At 30.6% G+C, this 21,775-nt stretch overlaps 2 protein-coding genes across 9 annotated transcripts in view; one reads left to right on the top strand and one right to left on the bottom strand.

Annotated features, from left to right (window-relative positions):
- The window catches only part of LOC139520368 (dynactin subunit 1-like), a 60,124-nt gene extending 56,694 nt beyond the window's left edge, over positions 1 to 3,430 (bottom strand). For 4 of the 7 annotated variants that reach the window (XM_071312953.1, XM_071312952.1, XM_071312954.1 and 1 more), the window contains exons 1-2: positions 3,320 to 3,430; positions 1,616 to 1,723 (exon numbers count right to left, since the gene is read on the bottom strand). In XM_071312953.1, the coding sequence (XP_071169054.1) occupies positions 1,616 to 1,718 (103 nt within the window). In that variant the 5' untranslated portion in view covers positions 1,719 to 1,723; positions 3,320 to 3,430. The remainder of the gene's footprint in view (positions 1 to 1,615; positions 1,724 to 3,319) is intronic. The other 3 variants (XM_071312949.1, XM_071312951.1, XM_071312950.1) reach the window with 2 other exon arrangements.
- A 159-nt stretch (positions 3,431 to 3,589) lies between these two features.
- On the top strand, positions 3,590 to 20,587 carry LOC139520367 (vacuolar protein sorting-associated protein 51 homolog). 2 transcript variants are annotated; one of them, XM_071312947.1, is made up of 20 exons: positions 3,590 to 3,640; positions 4,783 to 5,072; positions 6,283 to 6,438; positions 7,103 to 7,176; positions 7,545 to 7,677; positions 8,007 to 8,095; positions 8,342 to 8,462; positions 9,297 to 9,400; positions 10,094 to 10,193; positions 10,668 to 10,768; positions 11,014 to 11,093; positions 13,751 to 13,893; positions 14,396 to 14,518; positions 14,967 to 15,068; positions 15,516 to 15,656; positions 16,058 to 16,296; positions 17,285 to 17,405; positions 18,486 to 18,598; positions 19,173 to 19,251; positions 20,421 to 20,587. In XM_071312947.1, the coding sequence occupies exons 1-20, from the start codon at positions 3,622 to 3,624 to the stop codon at positions 20,448 to 20,450; spliced, it is 2,358 nt and encodes a 785-aa protein (XP_071169048.1). In that variant the 5' UTR covers positions 3,590 to 3,621; the 3' UTR covers positions 20,451 to 20,587. The 2 variants fall into 2 exon arrangements, with proteins under 2 accessions (XP_071169048.1, XP_071169049.1); XM_071312948.1 differs by having other exon boundaries at positions 3,614 to 3,640; positions 4,786 to 5,072.
- The last annotated feature ends 1,188 nt before the right edge of the window (positions 20,588 to 21,775 follow it).

Here is a 21,775-nt window from a genome sequence, read left to right as displayed (position 1 = left end):
GAGTGCACACGCTGAAATGTCTCGCCTTCTATACTAATCATTGATATTATGTTGATAGTCCTAAGTAAAAAGCTAAGCTTTATAACAACTGTACCATAAACTTAACATTAACCAAGATAACTAAACAAAGACCAATGAACCTTGAAAATGAGGTCAAGGTCAGATGAACCATGCCAGGCAAACATGTACAGCTAACAATCCTTCTATACAACATATTTAGTTGACCTATTACTTATAGTTTAAGAAAAATAGACCAAAACACAAAAACTTAACACTGTGCAATGAACCGTGAAAATGAGGTCACGGTCAAATAAAACCTGCGCGACTGACATAAAGATTATTAAATATTTCCATACACCAAATATAGTTGACCTATGGCATATAGTATTAGATAAAAAGACCAAAACTCAAAAACTTAACTTTGACCACTGAACCATGAAAATGAGGTCAAGGTCACATGACATCTGCCCGCTACACATGTACACCTTACAATCATTCCATACAACAAATATAGTAGACCTATTGCATATAGTATGAGAACAACAGACCAAAACACAAAAACTTAACTATAACCACTGAACCATGAAAATGAGGTCAAGGTCAGATGACACCTGCCAGTTGGACATGTACACCTTACAGTCCTTCCATACACCGAATATACTAGCCCTATTGCTTATAGTATCTGAGATATGGACTTGACCACCAAAACTTAACCTTGTTCACTGATCCATGAAATGAGGTCGAGGTCAAGTGAAAACTGTCTGACAGACATAAGAACCTTGCAAGGTACACACATATCAAATATAGTTATTGTATTACTTATAATAAGAGAGAATTCAACATTACAAAAAATTTGAACTTTTTTTTCAAGTGGTCACTGAACCATGAAAATGAGGTCAAGGACATTGGACATGTGACTGACGGAAACTTCGTAACATGAGGCATCTATATACAAAGTATGAAGCATCCAGGTCTTCCACCTTCTAAAATATAAAGCTTTTAAGAAGTTAGCTAACGCCGCCGCCGTAGCCGCCGTAGCCGCCGCCGGATCACTATCCCTATGTCGAGCTTTCTGCAACAAAAGTTGCAGGCTCGACAAAAATGTATTACGTTATAAAACAATCACAAATTTATAAACCCATTTCCCTAATACAGAAAGCTGTCCTTACATACATATTTGCACATTTTAATATTAAACTTGCTTAAAGAGAAATTACTTTAAAATGAAAACTTATATGGTAAACAGCAATCATGACAACCACTGGAATACAGCTTGGCTCCTAACTTCAACTTCACAATAAGAATGTGGCAGGGTTAATCATGCTGGTGAGTGCTCAAAGTCCCCTAACCTGGGAGAACAGTTTCTTAGTTCAGAAAATCAACACAATGCAAGATCACTTACAATTCTGTGAAATCTATGCAGTATATCTTTTATATAGCAGCAATTTTATCATTGTTTACTTTTTACACATTGTGACTTGGATGGAGAGTTTTCTCATTGGCACTTGTAACACATCATCTTATTTCAATGTAACAAAATTACTACATTTATGTACAAGTAAAAACATGATTTTTTGGTGATTATTTGTGTAAAATATGTTCATAATAAACTTACCACTGGAAAACAAAGTAGAACCAATATAAGCAACTTTACCAGTAACTCCCTTCCCTACTACTTCCACTCTAGTTCCAACCTTAATAGGTTTTTCATCTGCCATGTTTCCTATTAATCATAATGTCTCAATAAATACATGTACATGAAATATAAATACTGAGTACATGTTCATCATTCAAAACATTATAACACGCAAAATAATAATAAATTAATAAAATTTGCAAACTAATTGAAGCTGAATTCATTGAAAATTCATGTTAATATTTGTTTTCAATATATGGTAATTTTTGTAACCTTAAAATCTATTGAAATTGTCATGATTGTATTCTTTAAACAAGCAATACAATAACTGTGTTATAAATAAAGGATGAGACTTTATCCTGATGGAAGCATAGATGTCAGAAGGGCTGATTTAGGTCTATTACTCTACTGAAAGATCTTCAACAATTGGTGACTGATAGAAGTATTACAGTGGTAAATTTTTCTGGATTTTACATAAAACATATGATTTCCCCCAAATTTGAACATCTGATAACCAAAAAGTATGACGATAAATAAAACAATCACCTTCTTATCGTCTTTTGTTTCAATGTCTTTATTTTTTTTAAATCTATTGTGACATGTAGTGCAAGGAATTTTTACTGTCTAGACCCAAATATTTTGTGTCCGTAAGGTTAATGCAGCATCTGTCACATATTATTTTTACATAAATCTTGAAGTATGAAGCCAAAAGAAAAATACTGGCATCATTTTGATTCATGAGGGGGCAACACTTTCAAATTCTAGGGACAGGGTCATCTTTTACAACCAAAACCTTTACTTACATGTTCAGGCAAATCATTGCACAATTTTTTTCTCCAAATAGCTGTTTGGTACTGCCAAATATCCTTACACATGCGGAATAATCATTTACCCCCTCCTCCCCAGTGACCCACCCACCAACATAAAGTAATGTTATGGATGTATGTGCCTGTCCCAAATCAGTAGCCTGTAATTCAGTGGTTGTCGTTTGTTTATGTGTTACATTTTTCTTTTACTTTTTTTTTTGTACATAATTAAAGGCAATTAGTTTTCTCCTTTGAATTGTTATACATTGTCATTTCGGGGCATTCATAGCTGACTATGCGGTATGAGCTTTGCTCCTTGTTAAAAGCCGTACAGTGACCTATAGTTGTTAATTTCTGTGTCATTTTGGTCTCTTGTGGGAAGTTGTCTCATTGGCAATCATTCCACATCTTCCTTTTTTTCGTATGAAACTTAAATGTGAAACATCTAAATGCCTTAAGCTTATTACAACATGTACAAAATCACGAAATTTAGAATGTAACAAAATTATCAACACTGTTACCAGTATAGGAAACAAACAAAATCCAGAATTTTTTTACAATCAAGTACCCCCAAAAAATGGGCAGGACAATTTCAGAGGGGCGGGCGGGGATGAAAATACAGAATTTACTAAACTTTTAAATTAATTGGTCTAAATGGATTTGTTCGACATATTTTGTTTTCAAATATAGGAAGGCAACACATGTAATACAAATTCTAGACTTTAAAGATTGGAAATTAAAGAAAAATAAGATACACAAGTGTATGTCTGATAGCTGATCATGACTGCACTGTCTGAGTGTCTGACAAGTGAGCATTCTGTAAATTGTTTGTTGTGGACTGGTGCAGAAGAAATGTTGCAAAATAAACTACACTGACCTATAGATGCAATCTATTCGTAAAATGTTTAGTGTTGATAATCATTGATCAACCACCTCAGCTGTCACATCTTGCATTGGTCATAATTTATTTTAAGACCGCTTACATCATACCAAAATAGATGTCAACTATCATTTTGTAAGCCTTTTTCTATCACTATGACAACAGTTTTAACTTATAAAGGCAAATTAATAAGATAGTTTTATTTATGAAATAATCTTGAATAAATAAAGAGATAGTTTAAAATAAATTTCCGGGATCGATATACTTATTTTCTTTTTCTAAATCACTTAAGCGGCAAAATGTCAAGTCAGCAGGAAGGTGTGAAAATCAAAAATTATCCTATATACACACATACATTACATATAAAATACTTTACATGAATTACTCAATTTGCTTAGAATATCTCTGAACTTATATTGTCATAACTGATATCGAACCTTTAAAAAAATGACTTTTGGTAGGCTGGGTTTTTGTTTTTGTTTCCCAAACCAACACTGTCTCTTATCTCAATCATTACAGTTTAACTAAAAGATATAAGCAAATAAGAATCTGGAAAAAAACCCAGTTCATTATGGTTTCTTTAAGTTATTTTGATTGAGTTCAGCCATTTCAAATTATATTTATAATGTTTATAGTGTGTCTTTCTACATGTTCTACATGTATGTTGTGCACTTTTATTTCAGGTTAGGGTGAAGGTTGGCACCCGTTAAAATGTTTAAACCTGCTGCACTTGTTTGCACCTATCCGAAGTGCGGAAGCTGTTGTTCAATAGTTGTCGTTTAATGATGTGGTTCTTAAGAGTTTCTATTTTTTTTGTAGATCAATGTAGATTATACCGTTGGTCTTCACCATGCAATTCCTAATATATACATTTTTTTGGGTAAATAAAGATATAATAAAAGCCATATTGTGAGCTAGTCATTTTGTTATATATCTTTTGTTATTTGTTGAATGTATGAACCAAAATGTGCCCTACACTCCACTGGTATACTGTCCTATTCTATTTCTAGCAGAAAAAAAAATTGTTTTTTTATTTGAGAATCTGGTGTGGAAGGCTGATCTTTGATAATATTTTTGTATTCATTCATATATTGTGTAGACTCCAGACAACTTAAAGCTTGACATTTTGTTTATGCAACTGTTTATTGTGGCAGGCTTTATTTAGCCTCTAGGCATGCTAGGTGTATTGTAGTAATTCTTATCTTAGGATTGCTGTCTCATTGCACTGCTACAGTGTATCTTCTTTTATTCATTATGATCATATCCAATACATGCAATGAGTATATTTCCTTCAGTGGACTGCAGCATATTTTTTAAATTTCTTTCCATTCATTTAAAAACTAGAAGATATGGTATGATTCCCAATCAGACACTTTTCCACTACAGTTCAAATGATGAAGATAAGTGCAATTTATTTATTTTCTGTCTTTGATCATGAAGAAATACTTTTCTGTTTACAGTAGATGATGGAGAAACTGAAGGAAGTAAGAGAAAAAGGCATGGTATGCTCAAAATGTATTATGGGATTGAAAAGTCAGGAGGGGCAACGCTTGATCCATGTGACATTAATGGTGCACATTTTGAAGCTGATACTTACCTTTCCAACTTAATTAAGCAAAGATCTCTGACAGAATTAATGGATGAAGAGACAAAGATGGTGACACAGATTCGTGCTTTAGATAGTGACATGCAAACCTTAGTCTACGAAAATTACAACAAGTTTATTAGTGCTACAGATACTATTAGAAAGGTAGGCAACTCATTTGAGAGGATTCTTAATGATCATATACTTAATGAATGGCCATTATTTATTTTGAATTTATTGAACCATAAAATTAATTTTTGACTCTTCACATTGAACACTCCGCTAAGCGGATTATGTAAAATGTGAAGAGTCAAAAATTAATTTTATGGTTCAATGATTTCAAAATAAATTATTGCCATTCATTATAAATAAATTTCTATCAAAAATGAAGCTAAAAGTACTTTTTATATTATCTGTATTACCAATAACAACGTACACACATGTTGGCGTATCAATACACAACGTCAGAGTGGGCGTGTCGCCATAAAAATTGACAACATTGAAAATAAAACTAATAATTTTAGCCAACAAGAAGACAGTAAATACACCAAATTTATTTATATGTTAATAAGATACATAATTCAATATGTATTTGAGAATGCTATCATGATCATGATGATCAGTTACTGTAAATTGAGAAATTATTGCAAAGATTTTATTTATGCAAAAAATGTGACAGCATCAGGTTTGCAATTATAAAAACTTATATACATTGTTTGAGAAGTGATTTTCCTTTGTAAAAATTTTGAAATCACATTATTAAAGATTTCATAATGATGATAATGAGTGTGAATTAGATATTGCTTGATACATGTTCATTTATCATCATACTTTAAGGTTATCAGATGTACAAATTTTGGGGAAATCAAGCTTGATCAACTCTGAAAGTTATTTGATTTCAATTTAAAAGTAAATGAGCCTGTAATGAGTTTATTCAATACTTTATAAATTAAATGATACATTCAAGAGAAAGTAACAAGCGATATCATATTTTCATGAGTTGTTTAACCTATTTCTTTATGACATGTATGGTCAACTATTCCTTTGTGTAAAATAAAAAAAAAACTGAATTGTTGATCTAGTCTTTTATATCCTATATGAATGTCCTGTTCCAGCTTCACACTTTAACATACAACAGTTTTTATGCTTCAGAATGTAATATAATTGACAAAATGAACATTTTTAGGTGAAAGTTAGTGTTTTGTATATTATCAGAAAAAATATGTTTGTAACCAAGGACTTAATTATGTTCATCATCTTAACCTTTGCAAGTCATCATTGACATTAAGAATAACCAATGGAAATGTTGTAATATAGGCTAATGATGCATTCAATTAAAGTTCGATTTCATTCTAGATTGTTATATATGTTATAGATGAAAAATGACTTTAAAAAGATGGAAGATGAAATGGATCATTTAGCAAGTAACATGGCAACCATCACAGAATTCAGTGGAACTATAAGCAACACTTTACAAGACAGGAGACAGCATATAACAAAGTTGTCAGGTGTACATGCTCTTCTTAAAAAGGTATTAACTTAAATTTCCTTATGAAAGCTGCATTAGTGTACACGTATATTAACATTAAAATTTTGTCATTTTACCTCTGTTGTCCACCCCATGAAATTTTGTCTTATTTTGCTCAGGAACTACAAATTAGAGATTCCTGAATTTGGCATCAAGCTTCGTGTGAGCATGATTTATGATATGATTAGTAAGCAAAAGCTCACAGTACATCCAGTTAATTTAAATCATGATGACATACACCCGTTGTTTTTTATTATGTACATGTATTATAAGTAAGGTTACATAAACAGTTGAGAAAAGATGGGAATATTATACTGGTATGCAATCAGAAGATATGCATGACACTTAAGCTTCTTTATTAAAGCGGAAACCATATAAATTGAATATGTATAAGATGATATAGGGTTGAAAATTCAACAGTTACAAATGCATTGATCACTCCAAATCTCAGCAATTACTCTGTAGCAAGCTGATTCATTCAACTTAAGCATTTTGCAAGTGACTTGAACAGAATAATATTAAGTGCACTTAATATGAATGATGAGTAAAATTTGTTTTGAGTGAACCAAACACCATTATGATTCAGTACTGGAATGTAATTAAAAATATAACAGAATGTCAGTTGAAAATTTTGTCTTTCCTAATTTTCTGCATTTTACTATTATAGCTACAGTTCCTTTTTGAGCTCCCAGCAAGATTAAACAAATGCATAGAAATGAAAGCTTATAGTGCAGCAGTCAGGTTAGTGTTCTATGTCACACAAAAAAGTTTGAACCCTGTTTCTGACATCCTGTAATAATAAAATAATAAAATGTGGTATGATTGCCAAGGAGACCAAGTTTTTTTAGGGTAGAAAATACCTAGTTACATACTTACAACAATATCAAAAAGAAGAAAGTTGATAAAAATCAGTATTTACATTTGTTAATTTGTGTTCCATGACATGTTCTGAAGGGTTCATTTAGTTACAAGTTACATTTAAAAATCATTACAATAATGAAAAAAAATATTATGAGAGAAACAAAATAGACATATACATCTATATCAACAATATTAAATTCATTTGGTGGATAGATGTCCTTACATTAACAAACTGGTTCTTACCGTAGATATTATACTAAAGCAAAGAGAATCTTACACCAGTATCAGCATATGGCCAGTTTTCAAGGAATAAATGAGGATTGTAATAAGATTATTCATCAACTTTGTGATCATCTGAGAGAACAGTTTAAAGATAAGGAGGTAAATAAAATTTCACAGATATTTTATAACTATGTCCTATGCATCTATAGGCTATTTATCCATTCCAAAGATTACAGACAATTTTAATTATGGTGGGCTGACATTTGTACACCTGGTATGCAAATACTTAATCTCTGTCACATAGTATAAGAAAAAAAGATAGTTTAAAATAATAATACTGTTATAGTTTTGCAGTATTAATCTAGTAAAAAGTAATATATCAGAATGCAAGTAATTAATGCAAAACTCTCTTTTTGATATTTTGAAGAAATTGTATTTGTATTTGATGCCCTTTTATCCGATAAAGTTGCTGTTTATTATCCTTACAGTCCTCAGCAAAGGACCTGGCACAATGTGTAGATCTATTACTACAGCTTAATGAACCAGCGGAAAAATTATGTGAAGAATTTTTATCACAGTAAGTTATTGATCAATGATAATTTGTTTTTCCAGTTTCATAGAATATTTGCAACTTTGAAAAATGAACTATTTCTAAGGATATGTCAGACGGCAGTAACCAATTATTAATAAAATTAACATTGTTTTGAATAAATCTACTATTTTTGCAATTTTATTGTCAAAATAAATACTCAAATCATACCTCATCCTTTGATTTGGAAATGTCAAACATGTATATTGTATTAACCTTATATTATAAATTCAGTGCACGACAGAAGATAGATGAAGATTTACAATTGTTAGACAGACAGATAAGGTTACAAAGTGGAGAAGAGATCAAGTCTGAAGGAGAAACAGCTGCCCAAGCTTACCTGGCTACCCCTATGGTAATACATATGTTTCTCTAAATTAATTCATAAAAATATCTAAGAAATAGACTGGTAGGGAAAAAGTAGCTTACAACAGCCTATTTCATTTATTTTAGCGTAAATATATGTTATTAAAGAATTAATTATGTTTAGCTACAAAAATAAATTAATACAAAACATACGAGTAATTCAATAATTTAGATAAGGAAACAAGAGCAGTGCTCTCATATAAATTTATTTATTTCAACTGTTTGATTTGTATAACTTGGTTTAAGGATGCTTTTAAGGGGCTATAACTTTTGCAAATTTAAATTCGGAGATATTTATGATATATGAAAATGTTTATTCAGTTAAATTTTGAATGTTAGAGATTTAACCTTTAAAGAAATGTATTGTATAAAAGTTGATGCTATTTTTTTTTTTATATATATAAATTTCACTTTCTTTAAAATTTCTTTGAAATAAAATTGTGAATGGAAATGGGGAATATGTCAAAGAGACAACAACCAGACCAAAGAGCAGATAACAGCAGAACCCCACCAAATCGTATTTTCAGAATCTAAAGGACTATGGGTAATCTCATTGTTGTACACCAAATTGACAATAACGTCAGGTAATGTGGTTGTAATTGTTTAATTGAACTTTTTATAGTGTACGCTTTTGAAAATATTACCCAGAATGCATTAAATTCTGAAACAGCAGACGGGCATGTTATATTGACAGAATCAATAAATTTTATTTTTTTCAAAAATTATATTTTTCCACTCTTGCAAAAATTAAAAAAAAAAAATCATAGAAAGATCAACACATTATTGATTACATGGTAATTTTAGAAAATATATTTAATTTCAGGATGTGTTAGAGTTTGTAGATACTGGATGTAATGGTTTCCTTAGTAACATATGTTTAGTTATAGCATCATATAATGACATGTTCCTGTCTAAACCACAAGAAGAGTAAGTTGTATAAACATCCATTAGATATAATAATAAGAAGATGTGGTGTGATTGCTAATGAGACAACTCTCCACCAGAGACTAACTTGCAAATGATCCAAAATAAGAAAAAAAAATGCAAACTTGCTTTTGTCATTAATTGGAAATGGAGAAAGTACAAAGTAAATTAATATGTGGTGTAAATCACAACCTTATTTCCTGAGGATTATCTAATTTTCAGTAATCAGTAGGTACATGTTTTACAAAATAGTAATCATGTATTTTTATAAATACTCTTTAATTTATTCAGTTCTTTAATATTTGAAGGAATTTTAGCTAAAAGAAAACACCAGCAGCTGTGTGAAGCACAAAACCTTTAAAAACGCTGAACCATTATGTATTGATCAATAAATGTATGACTTTTTTTTAAATTGCAGAATAGTATATATTGACTTAGGAAAATAATTAAAATAGTTAAAAACTTGAAAAACTTGAAAAAAATCTTCTTTTTCAAGAAAAAGTTTATTGATATACACTAAAAACAGTTGGAAATTACTCTTTCTTTTATTTCTTGCTTCTACTACTGCATAATCTGCACGACTACGGGGTTAGTTGAATTATGATGTAAAAATCCACAGATTTTATATACCTGAGTTCAATATCTACAACAGATTTAACCATTCTCCATTACTAAAATATGTTTATTGAATTTCAGTGAAAATATGGATGCAATTGCTCTGAAGAAATTAGTCTTTTTTGTTAATGAGTTAATGGAAAAATATTTTGATTATGTGCAAAGAAGAGTTAGGTTAGAGGTAAGAATAATTTTTTGTTCATGTTTTTAAAATGATTGTCAGTAACTGCAGCAATGTTTTATTTTGTGATAAATGAGTGAATGATGGTGTGAAATACAGACCTCTGTTTTATAGCAGATCTTGGAGAACTTAAAAACATGGGTAAAAAAATTGTATTAAGCTTTTGATACAAGATATAAAAAGAAAGATGTAAACTTTCTTATCTCATGTAATTGAAAGAAAAGTTTACAGATATAAACAGATAAAAAAAAAAGGTTTTGATTAAACATATTCTGATAGTAAATTGACACCACAGTTAATTTCAATAGTTTTGGTATTCCTGATTCGAGATTGTTACTGAGATTGAAATGAATTAAGTTTTGGAAGGCACCTATCTTGAAATATTGATAAATTTTGTAATGTATTGCTAAATTTATGTTAAATTAAGAATAATTCTTTTCTCATTCTAATTGAAAGAAAATAATGTTTTTGTAGAGAGAAACAGGTGATAATACCATACTTGTCAGATCTTTGGACAGATTTCACAGGAGACTGCAGGCCATGAATAAACTCTTACCAGACACTGACTTTTCAAGGTACACATGAGGAATTATAAATTTTATTTACTAACAGAAGTTCACATCATGTTTACTTTTGCAGCTATTTGGATACATAATGTGAAACTCTTAAATTTAAGAAAACATGTTTTACTAAACACTAAATGTTATGAGAATTGAAATTGCACATATTTTTCAGGAATGAAAATATAGCTAAAGAAGGTCAAAAGCAATTTAATTGAACATTAACACTATTGTCATTATTATTATTTTATTTTTTGCAGAGCGGGTACAGATATAGTTTCTAAAGCAGCTAAAGACAGAGTTTACCATTATCTCCAAAGTTTAAAACAACACTTTTCAGGTAAAAGGTTGCAAGAGCAATGACATGTTGTGAAGTCTTTGTCACCATTTCTTTTTTTCTTTTGGTACTGTTATACCCCACATTGAATGTACAAGGATCTAAAGCATTCCTATGTCAATCCTTTCATTGTATTTTCACATTTACTTACAGATTTGTAAAGTTCATGATTTGCCAATCAAAAGTTATACCTTTTGTTGTTGAAAAATATTGAGTTTTTATACGACCGCAAAATTTGAAAAATTTTTCGTCGTATATTGCTATCACGTTGGCGTCGGCGTCGTCGTCGTCGTCGTCGTCGTCGTCCGGCGTCCGAATACTTTTAGTTTTCGCACTCTAACTTTAGTAAAAGTGAATGGAAATCTATGAAATTTTAACACAAGGTTTATGACCACAGAAGGAAGGTTGGTATTGATTTTGGGAGTTTTGGTCCCAACATTTTAGGAATTAGGGGCCAAAAAGGGCCCAAATAAGCATTTTCTTGGTTTTCGCACTATAACTTTAGTTTAAGTTAATAGAAATCTATGAAATTTTGACACAAGGTTTATGACCACAAAAGAACGGTTGGGATTGATTTTGGGAGTTTAGGTTTCAACAGTTTAGGAATTAGGGGCCAAAAAAGGGCCCAAATAAGCATTATTCTTGGTTTTCGCACAATAACTTTAGTTTAAGTAAATAGAAATCAATGAAATTTAAACACAATGTTAATGACTACAAAAGGAAGGTTGGTATTGATTTTGGGAGTTTAGGTCCCAACAGTTTAGGAATTAGGGGCCAAAAAGGGACCCAAATAAGCATTTTTCTTGGTTTTCGCACCATAACGTTAGTATAAGTAAATAGAAATCTATGAAATTTAAACACAAGGTTTATGACCATAAAAGGAAGGTTGGTATTGATTTTGGGAGTTTTGGTCCCAACAGAATAAGGGGCCCAAGGGGTCCAAAATTAAACTTTGTTTGATTTCATCAAAATTGAATAATTGGGGTTCTTTGATATGCCGAATCTAACTGTCATGACTGTGTATGTAGATTCTTAACTTTTGGTCCCGTTTTCAAATTGGTCTACATTAAGGTCCAAAGGGTCCAAAATTAAACTTAGTTTGATTTTGACAAAAAATGAATCAGTTAGGTTCTTTGATATGCTGAATCTAAAAATGTACTTAGATTCTTGATTATTGGCCCAGTTTTCAAGTTGGTCCAAATCGGGGTCTAAAATTAAACTTTGTTTGATTTCATCAAAAATTGAATAAATGGGGTTCTTTGATATACCAAATCTAACTGTGTATGTAGATTCTTCATTTTTGGTCCTGTTTTCAAATTGGTCTACACTAAAGTCCAAAGGGTCCAAAATTAAATTTAGTCTGATTTCAACAAAAATTGAAATCTTGGGGTTCTTTGATATGCTGAATCCAAAAATGTACTTAGATTTTTTATTATGGGCCCAGTTTTCAAGTTGGTCCAAATCAGGATCTAAAATTATTATATTAAGTATTGTGCAATAGCAAGTCTTTTCAATTGCACAGTATTGCGCAATGGCAAGAAATATCTAATTGCACAATATTGTGAAATAGCAAATTTTTTTTTAATTAGAGTTATCTTTCTTTGTCCAGAATAGTAAGCAAGAAATATCTAATTGCAAAATATTGTGCAATAGCAAGATTTTTTTTTAATTGGAGTTATCTTTCTTTGTCCAGAATCAACTTAAATCTTTGTTATATACAATATACAATGTATATTCACTTTTTACTACCAACTGATAAATTATAATAAATAACATTCAGTGATAACAAGCAGTTTTTTTTACATCTTAATATTTTATGATGTATTTAAATGAGTAGTTATTGTTGCAAACTCCATTAGAAATTTTAATTGAGATTAGTTTTGGAATAAGGGAAAGGGGGATGTGATTAAAAAAATTGGGTTCAATTTTTCTCATTTGAAATTTCATAAATAAAAAAGAAAATTTCTTCAAACATTTTTATGCCCCACCTACGATAGTAGAGGGGCATTATGTTTTCTGGTCTGTCCGTCCGTCCGTCTGTCCGTTCGTTCGTTCGTCCATCCGTTCGTCCGTCTGTCCCGCTTCAGGTTAAAGTTTTTGGTCAAGGTAGTTTTTGATGAAGTTTAAGTCCAATCGACTTCAAACTTAGTACACATGTCCCCTATGATATGATCTTTCTAATTTTAATGCCAAATTAGAGTTTTTACCCCAATTTCACGGTCCACTGAACATGGAAAATGATAGTGCGAGTAGGGCATTCGTGTACTGAGGACACATTCTTGTTTTGAGAGGATTAATATTCAGCATAGTAACAGCATAGTGAATTGCTCTAAGAGAAAACAAAAATTTTAAGTTCATTAGAACACATTCATTCTGTGTCAGAAACCTATGCTGTGTCAACTATTTAATCACAATCCAAATTTAGAGCTGAATCCAGCTTGAATGTTGTGTCCATACTTGCCCCAACCGTTCAGGGTTCAACCTCTGCGGTCGTATAAAGCTACGCCCTGCGGAGCATCTGGTTTTGTTTTTTTTCAACGGATTTAGGATAAAAAACCACTAAGTCATCTGAATTTTTGTATGATATTATGGGACATAAATAACATTTTAAATATTATCTCTTATTTCTTTTTTTCTAATTCCGAACTATTTTAATTCAGATTGTATGACAGATGTGAGACAGAATCTAGCTGCTCCAAGAACTGTAGGAAAACATGACAGTAACAGTTATCTGAATGATTTACTAAATAATACACAGACTGCTGTGGTTGACCAGATCAAATCTGTGCTCAATAACTTGCAGGTAAATTTACTGACTAATACACAAGACTGATGTGGTTGACCAAAGAGCCAATGCAGGATAGCCCCAACATGTTAAATTGTTATTGTTGTATAGGAACCTACACTGGCTACAGTATTTGACAAAATCATAATGATTGCTTGATTGTTTACTTAAACATTCAGTTGCAAAATAATGACAAATATGTCAGGCAAAGTCATGATAGGAATGAACTTTATACCAACAAAAATCATTTAAATAATTCTTTCAAGCAGGACACTCAGGGTATAGGGCAGGAACATTTTACTACCATAAGAGGAAGGGATATCTTCCATGAAAGTTGTCAAAATCCCTTTTGGTACGCAGAGAGCATAACATTTTACCAACTCTGGGCTGCAAATGGGGCAGTGATTTGATAAGTATAAATGCATAATGTTTTTTTGCTTCATGATTCTGAATATATATGTATATATATATATATATATATATATATAGACTCATTCTTTTTACTATTTTTCTTTTGTAGGCATTCCTTGACTCAGACATTACATTTGCCATGAAGCCATACTTTAGAGGACCATTTTGTGTTCAGGGTGTACGAGAAGGTTTGATTGTGGCATTCCTTAATCATGTCTCTTCAACCTGTCTTGTAAGTTTGTTATAGTTTGGTATCACACATGTATATGAAAATAATGTTATGTCACATTTTATTCAGTATAATGTTGTGATTATGCAGTCAGAGGTAATTTTTAAGGTCCTTGTTGGTGTTCTTAAAGTTTTTGCTAATATAAAGAATAGCAATTAAAACCTTTTTGTTTGATATACAATTTATACTTTGTGATATCCATTCATATATTTTGTTCTTCCATTCCACCATTATTCTATTATTTACAAAAAAGACACTATTTTCATGGATCTTATAAGACTTATATAGAAAAACAACAGTATCTGAAATAAAAAGACATAAAAAATTTATCTGTGCTGTGACATAATTATATAGCAATAAGAGCACTACCGATTAAAATGGAAATTGTTATTTGTATAGCTGTATATTTTTATGATCTATAACTGGTAACATACTAGGTTAATATTTATAGGAATTTTGTGAAGACAAAGATAAAGGATCAGCTCCACCAGCCTTGTTGTTAATTTTGTCCAAGTTGTGCATAGAATTTGAAGCTTCTACAATATCATATTTGGTAACGTAAAAATTTTCTGAAACACATTGTGTATTTTCTTTTTTAAATTTATGTATTTTATCAACATGATAGTTTAGTGAAAGTTTAGAGGTTTTCTTTATTGATATTTGGGTATTTTCCTGACATTTTCCCCAATTTTGGAACGTCGTTAAACTTGAGCAAAAAGTTTGAAATAGGATATTTTGGAATATCATTTAAAATATACTTAGGGGCCAGCTGAAGGACACCTCCTGGTGCGGGAATTTCTCGTTGCATTGAAGACCTGTTGGTGACCTTCTGCTGTTGTCTGCTCTGTGGTTGGGTTGTTGTCTCTTTGGCACATTCCCCATTTCCTTTCTCAATTTTATTAATGACCAAAATTAAGCCAATGTTATTCTTAAATGGGAATCTTCTATCAATATAACAAGGTGGTTATCACTTATGTAATATTTTAGTATTTATTTACAGCTAACACTGACAGAAGAACAATTTATGATGACAGAAAGATTTCCTGTTACCTCGGTTACAGATCTGTGTAATAATGCTAAAGATGCAGCACAAAAATTACTGAATCATTTTGTCAAAGTTCAAGGGTTGTCAATTTCACAGGTAAAATTATGTCTTCTTTACTGATCGCCAGTTTGAACAAATTTGTCAAAATTTTCTTAAAAAGTGTATATAAAACAAATGGGTTGACCAAGCAAAATTGCTATTTATAAAATATCTTACTCAATGTTTGGTCTCAAAAGGTTAACCTCCCTTTTAATTTTAGATGTATTTTATCAGAGTTATGGTATTTTATTAAAAAAAAAAAACGTTTCAAAGCATATCTAATAATGAGTCAAGTATTTGTTTTTTTTAAACTGTTGCTCCTAATTGGGTACCATTAACATGTGCTTTGTTGTTTGTAATTTTAAATCTAAATCTTCATAGAAAAGATTGCATTTATTGTAGTCAACACAAATATGTCATCAATTTCAACCAAATATATATTTGAATCATAATTGCAGATGTTACGCAAGAGTGTAGAAACCAGAGATTGGTTAAATACAATAGAACCTCGTAATGTACGTGCTGTTATGAAACGTGTCATTGAGGATATAACAGCTATAGATGCTCAAGTTGGACAGCTTTATGAGGAGGGTGTTAGGAAAGAAAGAAGCAGTGATTCTAGTCGAAGGACACATCCACATAGTTATATGGGATCAGCTGCCTTGAGGAAAGGGGGACAGTGGAACTATGCTCCTAGGTAAAAAACAAGTCTTCCATCTAGGATATATTTAGAGTTAATCATCCCTAGAATAAATCTTAACATTGAAAGGAAGTCTACCATACTCTAATTTGGTTGTCTGTCATCTCTTTTATGAGAGGATATTTCAAAATAATTTTAAAGACCTAGCTTTATTTTAAAGTGTAAAATTAAGTGCTGTAGTGACTAGTCCATGCATGTTTAAATACTTAAAGATACACTACAACATTTAATGCTCCAGCTATTATCTCAGCTTTCTGTTGAAAGAAGAAATATAAAAATAAGAAGTTGCAGTGTGATTGTCAATGAGACAACTTTCCATCAGAGACTAAATTACCTTAGAAGTTAGCAACTAATATACAGTATATTTTGAGCTTATTTGTCCTAGAAAATCACCAAAATTATGAAATTTTGTAATACAGCATTACTTTACTTTAGGGAATATCAGAATAACTACTTTCTGAAAATATTTTAATATTAGTTTAGACTTTATAACAGTTTTTTACTGTGAAGAATTTAAAGTGATTTTAATATGTCTATCACTTACGCCATTAAAACTTTCAAGAACCTTTATTATATAAAATAACAAAGAGCAGAAGCATTAACCAGTTTAAAGATTGAACTTTAAATACATATCCAAGTGAATATCTTCTTTGGTGAGCAGAATGATCATTATGCTCTATAGCATTTTTTACCATTTACTGTCATTTTATGACTATGAGAAATGAAAACAATTTATATGAAATGAAAATAATATACATGTAACAAAACCGTAATGTTATATCAAAAGAATATAAACCTCAGAGTATGTAGATTTATATGGACAAGGGTAAAGTTGGAAGTTATCTTTCTCTGTCACAAAGTAACTTTTAGTATTAAAATTAATAGCATAACTACAATACAAAATCTTATGAGTCTCCAAATGTTAAGATTGTAATTGTATTTTCCTCTTACATGCATATCTAAGCTGCTTTTCTTCTTTTTCCAGTATTGATAATAGTTTGATGAGTAATATACAGAAGCTGTTCTCTGAGAAGATAGAGATATTTAGTGCTGTAGAGTTCTCTAAGGTATCAGTTCTCACTGGTATTATAAAGATTAGCTTGAAGGTAATTAAAAAACAGTAGAATTAAGTATGATGATTGTTTTGTATAACAGACTTTTGAAGCGCATTGTCAAAAAATTTATGACATCTTTCATGTTCGAGTGAGTGTTTATATTTTTTATAAGATGTGCATGCACTTCACACATATAACTCTTCTATATTGATAAAGACACACAGCAAAAGACTTCAGCGAAAAGTTTTCTAAAACACAAAAAAAAAGTTTAATGAAAATGATTTGATAATGGATCATATAGTCTAAAATTCATAAGTGAATCAATGGTGATAATAAGTAATTGATCTGTATCATATCAAACAATATTTTGTAAGTTGATGCCTGTTTTACTAAAGTTTTTGTGGGAAAATTTAGAAAAAAATAATAATTCAACAATTAAACTAATCCATACTCTTCAACAAAAAGGCAAAGGAGTATGGGCAATAAGGCCCTTTTGTGGCCCAAAAATCACTGCAAATTTAAAATTTATCATACATATTTTTAAATTACTGTACACTATCTAAGGTACAAGGTATTCAGAAAAACAAAACAATTTTGGACATTGAACAAGTTACCATGGCAACGAATCATGACTTTATTTGCATATTTTGTAAAATGTCATGATTTACATTGTTTTTCATCAGATTTTTAAGTATATTTTACATTGAAAAAGTATGTGCGCACCCAAGAAACAACTTTATATTTAGTGAGATTTTGTCAATAGTTATAATAAAGCTTCTGTTAAATTATTTTATTGTTTCTTGGCTGCGCACGATGTTTCCACAACTGAATTAAAGTAAGAAAACTGCATAAATTCTGTATTTTTCATCATTTTTGTGAAAACAGTACATATTATGACGTATATTGTGACGTCATCACATTAAAATCTTAATGTTTTTCATTGATATTTCTTGACCCTATGCATTTCTAAACATTATGTGCCAATTTGAGAAAGTTATCAAACATTTTATTTTCTTGGGCCAAAACCAGGCCTTAATGCCCCATCTCCTTTGATTAAATAGGAATATTCCCAAATATTGAGATACAGAATATGAAATCATTTAAAACTAATGTGTTTATTTATTATTTCAGACATTCCTTGAATGTGTAAGGTTAAGAACATTTGGACGATATGGTTTACAACAGATACAAGTAGATACACATTACCTGCAATTATATTTATGGAGATTTGTATCTGATGAAAAGTAAGATTTTATATTATTGGTAGTTTGGTAATTGATAGATCAGAAGTTGATTTTGTAGTAAAAGGTTTTGAGGATTTTTTATAAAACATGATCATTACATGTACAAAAAATGGATATCATCTTTCTGGAATGATTCTAGGACAAGGAGTGATTATGTCAATTTTGTCAAGTTAAAATCATATTATATCACAATTGTGCTTGCTGTTAAAATCGTGCTAAATTTAAGTTTAATTGAATGAATTGTTCAAAAATATGAAATGACTTTGAAAAAATTAAAAAAACACTATGAATTTTATTTGTTTAAAGCACTTTTCTAGATTTACCTTCAACAGGACCTGCTAAAAGCCAAACATTTGAAAGCCAAGGAGTTATTATAAGTATATAAACATGTGATGAGCTATATGTCAAAGGGACCTAAGGTAAATTTTCTGTGAAGCAATTGGAATCTGAGTTTCTTTAATAATAATTTCTAAATTTATGAACAAACAAGAAAGGTTTGTTATAAATCATGTTAGTACCAAAGGGGAACTGCAGGGAATTTATGTCAGAAGTTTAAATTTATTTAGTTTTTCAGCCTTGTACAAGTATTATTGGATGAGATTGTATGTAGTACAGTACACAGATGTCTAGATCCAGCCATGATGGAACCTAGTGTTAGTATTTTATAAAATTATGTAATTTTATGAAAGCTGCTGCCAATTCATACTTAAATAAATAACTTGATGGGTTAACATCACTAGAAGCTACGCATTAACAAACAAAACTAGCAAGGACACCATGTCTTTCTTTCATTATCATATTTCAATGTTTTATAGTGAACTGCAAACATTAGGTGAAAACTTATTTGACATGTACTAAAGTAGGCACAATATGAAAATGCATCACATATATACAAAGATGTGGTATGAGTGCCAATAAGACAACTCTCCATCCAAGTCACAATTTGTGAAAAAAAACCATCATATTCATCTTCAATGGAATTCAGTATTATTTGGATAATATAGAATTTTATGGACACGGTTCATTTGACCATGTTTAAGTGTTGTTGTTAGTATATGTGAGACATAAGTGCTACCCATACTGGCATCACACACCTAATGTTGGGTCTTCTCCTTATGTCAAGTTTTTGGAAACTTGCACAATAGAAAATATTTTTTTTGACAAACTAAGCTCCCTTCTTTTAGTCATGATATTATGGCACAATATACCAACATAAAAGTTCTTCAATAAAATAAATTTATGATTATATACTTGGTACTAAGTACAATAACAATTAAGAATGAAAATGGGGAATGTGTCAAAGAGACAACAAACCGACCAAAGAGCAGAAAACAACCCAAGACCATCAATCAGTCTTCAACACAGCAAAAAAATCCTTTACCCAGAATCGAGCTTCAGCTGGTCCAGAAACAAAAATGTGTACGAGTTCAGCGAAAATGAATGTCACACTAAACTCAGTACCATTTGAATACTTGCAAACTCATTTTATGTGTTATACATGTGCAATTTTTCTGTATCATCCTTCCCTGATGATATCTATATCAGTTGCAGTTTCAAAGGCTTTATCAAAACTCATAATCTGTATTACTTTATATATATAAAAGAATGTGTTTTAATTATATAATAGAATGTATATGATATGGCTTTTTCACTCTATCAACCCTAACAATAGCAGAGCCCTAGGGATTATATTGGTGTCGTAGGTTGATACATGTGTGATTTTAAAAAAAGGGCTGTAAACTCTTCTCTATCTATTCCATGCTTTATTTTCAATATACACTTTATAGTCAATGTTAATATTATGCTTTATTTTTTATCTTAGGTTATTGACCTTATATGTGAAAGAGGATAGACAGAAGAATAAAGGAGAACTGTTGTGAAAATGGCAGAACATTTGCATTACTCTACATTAACTTATTACAAATAGCTGTTTTGTGATTCAAATGATATTTATTAACAGAATTCAATAAATTATTTTATGGAACTCTATGTAGGTTATATGGTATTTATCCCCTAGAAATCAGTAAAGAAGTTAAAGAGATAGGATCTGGCTGTCTTTCTGGAAGACTTTTTGGAATTTGAAAAATATGGTTATGCAACAGTTTGGCGAGACAGATGCAAATAGAATAACTGGTGGAATTGTAAACTGTTGTTCTGACAGCTATGATTCCCAAGATTTTTCAGAAAATTTTGGCAAACCAATTTGGAGTTATTGTACCTAAATTGTCTACTTTTATTTAGTAAAAATCTATTTAAAAAGAACAAAAAACCAAAAAAATAAACCAATGAGAGCAAATCTAACAATGGTCAAATTTGTCAGCAGGTTAGTGTCAATATCCTACTGAATTCTCAAGAAATCTGACCACATTTTATATAAAAGAGGGACGAAAGATACCAAAGGGACAGTCAAACTCATAAATCTAAAACAAACTGACAACGCCATGGCTAAAAATGAAAAAGACAAACAGAAAAACAATAGTACACACGACACAACATAGAAAACTAAAGAATAAACAACACGAATTGACCCTCAAATGACAATTTATTGCAAATCTCACAAAATTTTGCAGAATTTTATTGGACAAGATTTAGAAAATAAAAATTACATAGGCTTATTAATAACCGACAACATGTGTTTACCAATGTCACATAGATTAATTTTTTTATATACAAATCAAGATTTAAAGAAATTCCTGGAAATGCATTACCTCCAGATGGATTAAGACTGGATATTTCATCATGGTATGGATCTGCTCATGTCCACTCATCACCAACCTTGTAAATACAGACAGTCAAAATGCCAACTGAGTCAAACACAGTTTCCAATTGAAAATATATCTATATATTCATTTATTTTTGTTCAAGGAATATTGAATTTTGTTTGATTGCATTCCTGGTAGCAGTCTACTTTTGTATCATTTGCACAAAAAGTTTTTTAACAGATTCAGAGCTTCACACTGCATTTGGTACAATGCAAATAGTACAAGGACAACAATGAACTTATATTTAAAAAAAATAACATAAAAATGAGGCTAAGAAGATGTGAGGTACACATAAATGAGACAGAAACTCCAAAACACAAAAAATAAAATAAAAACAAACTATGATTTGTTTATGGCCTTAGAGTGAAGAGAAGACGAGCTTTCTTTAACAAAATTACCAGACTTTATAATCATC

The sequence above is a fragment of the Mytilus edulis genome, chromosome 4 (genome assembly GCF_963676685.1).
Source record: "Mytilus edulis chromosome 4, xbMytEdul2.2, whole genome shotgun sequence".
NCBI lineage: Eukaryota > Metazoa > Mollusca > Bivalvia > Mytilida > Mytilidae > Mytilus > Mytilus edulis.
This window is presented reverse-complemented; position numbering and strand designations above follow the sequence as displayed.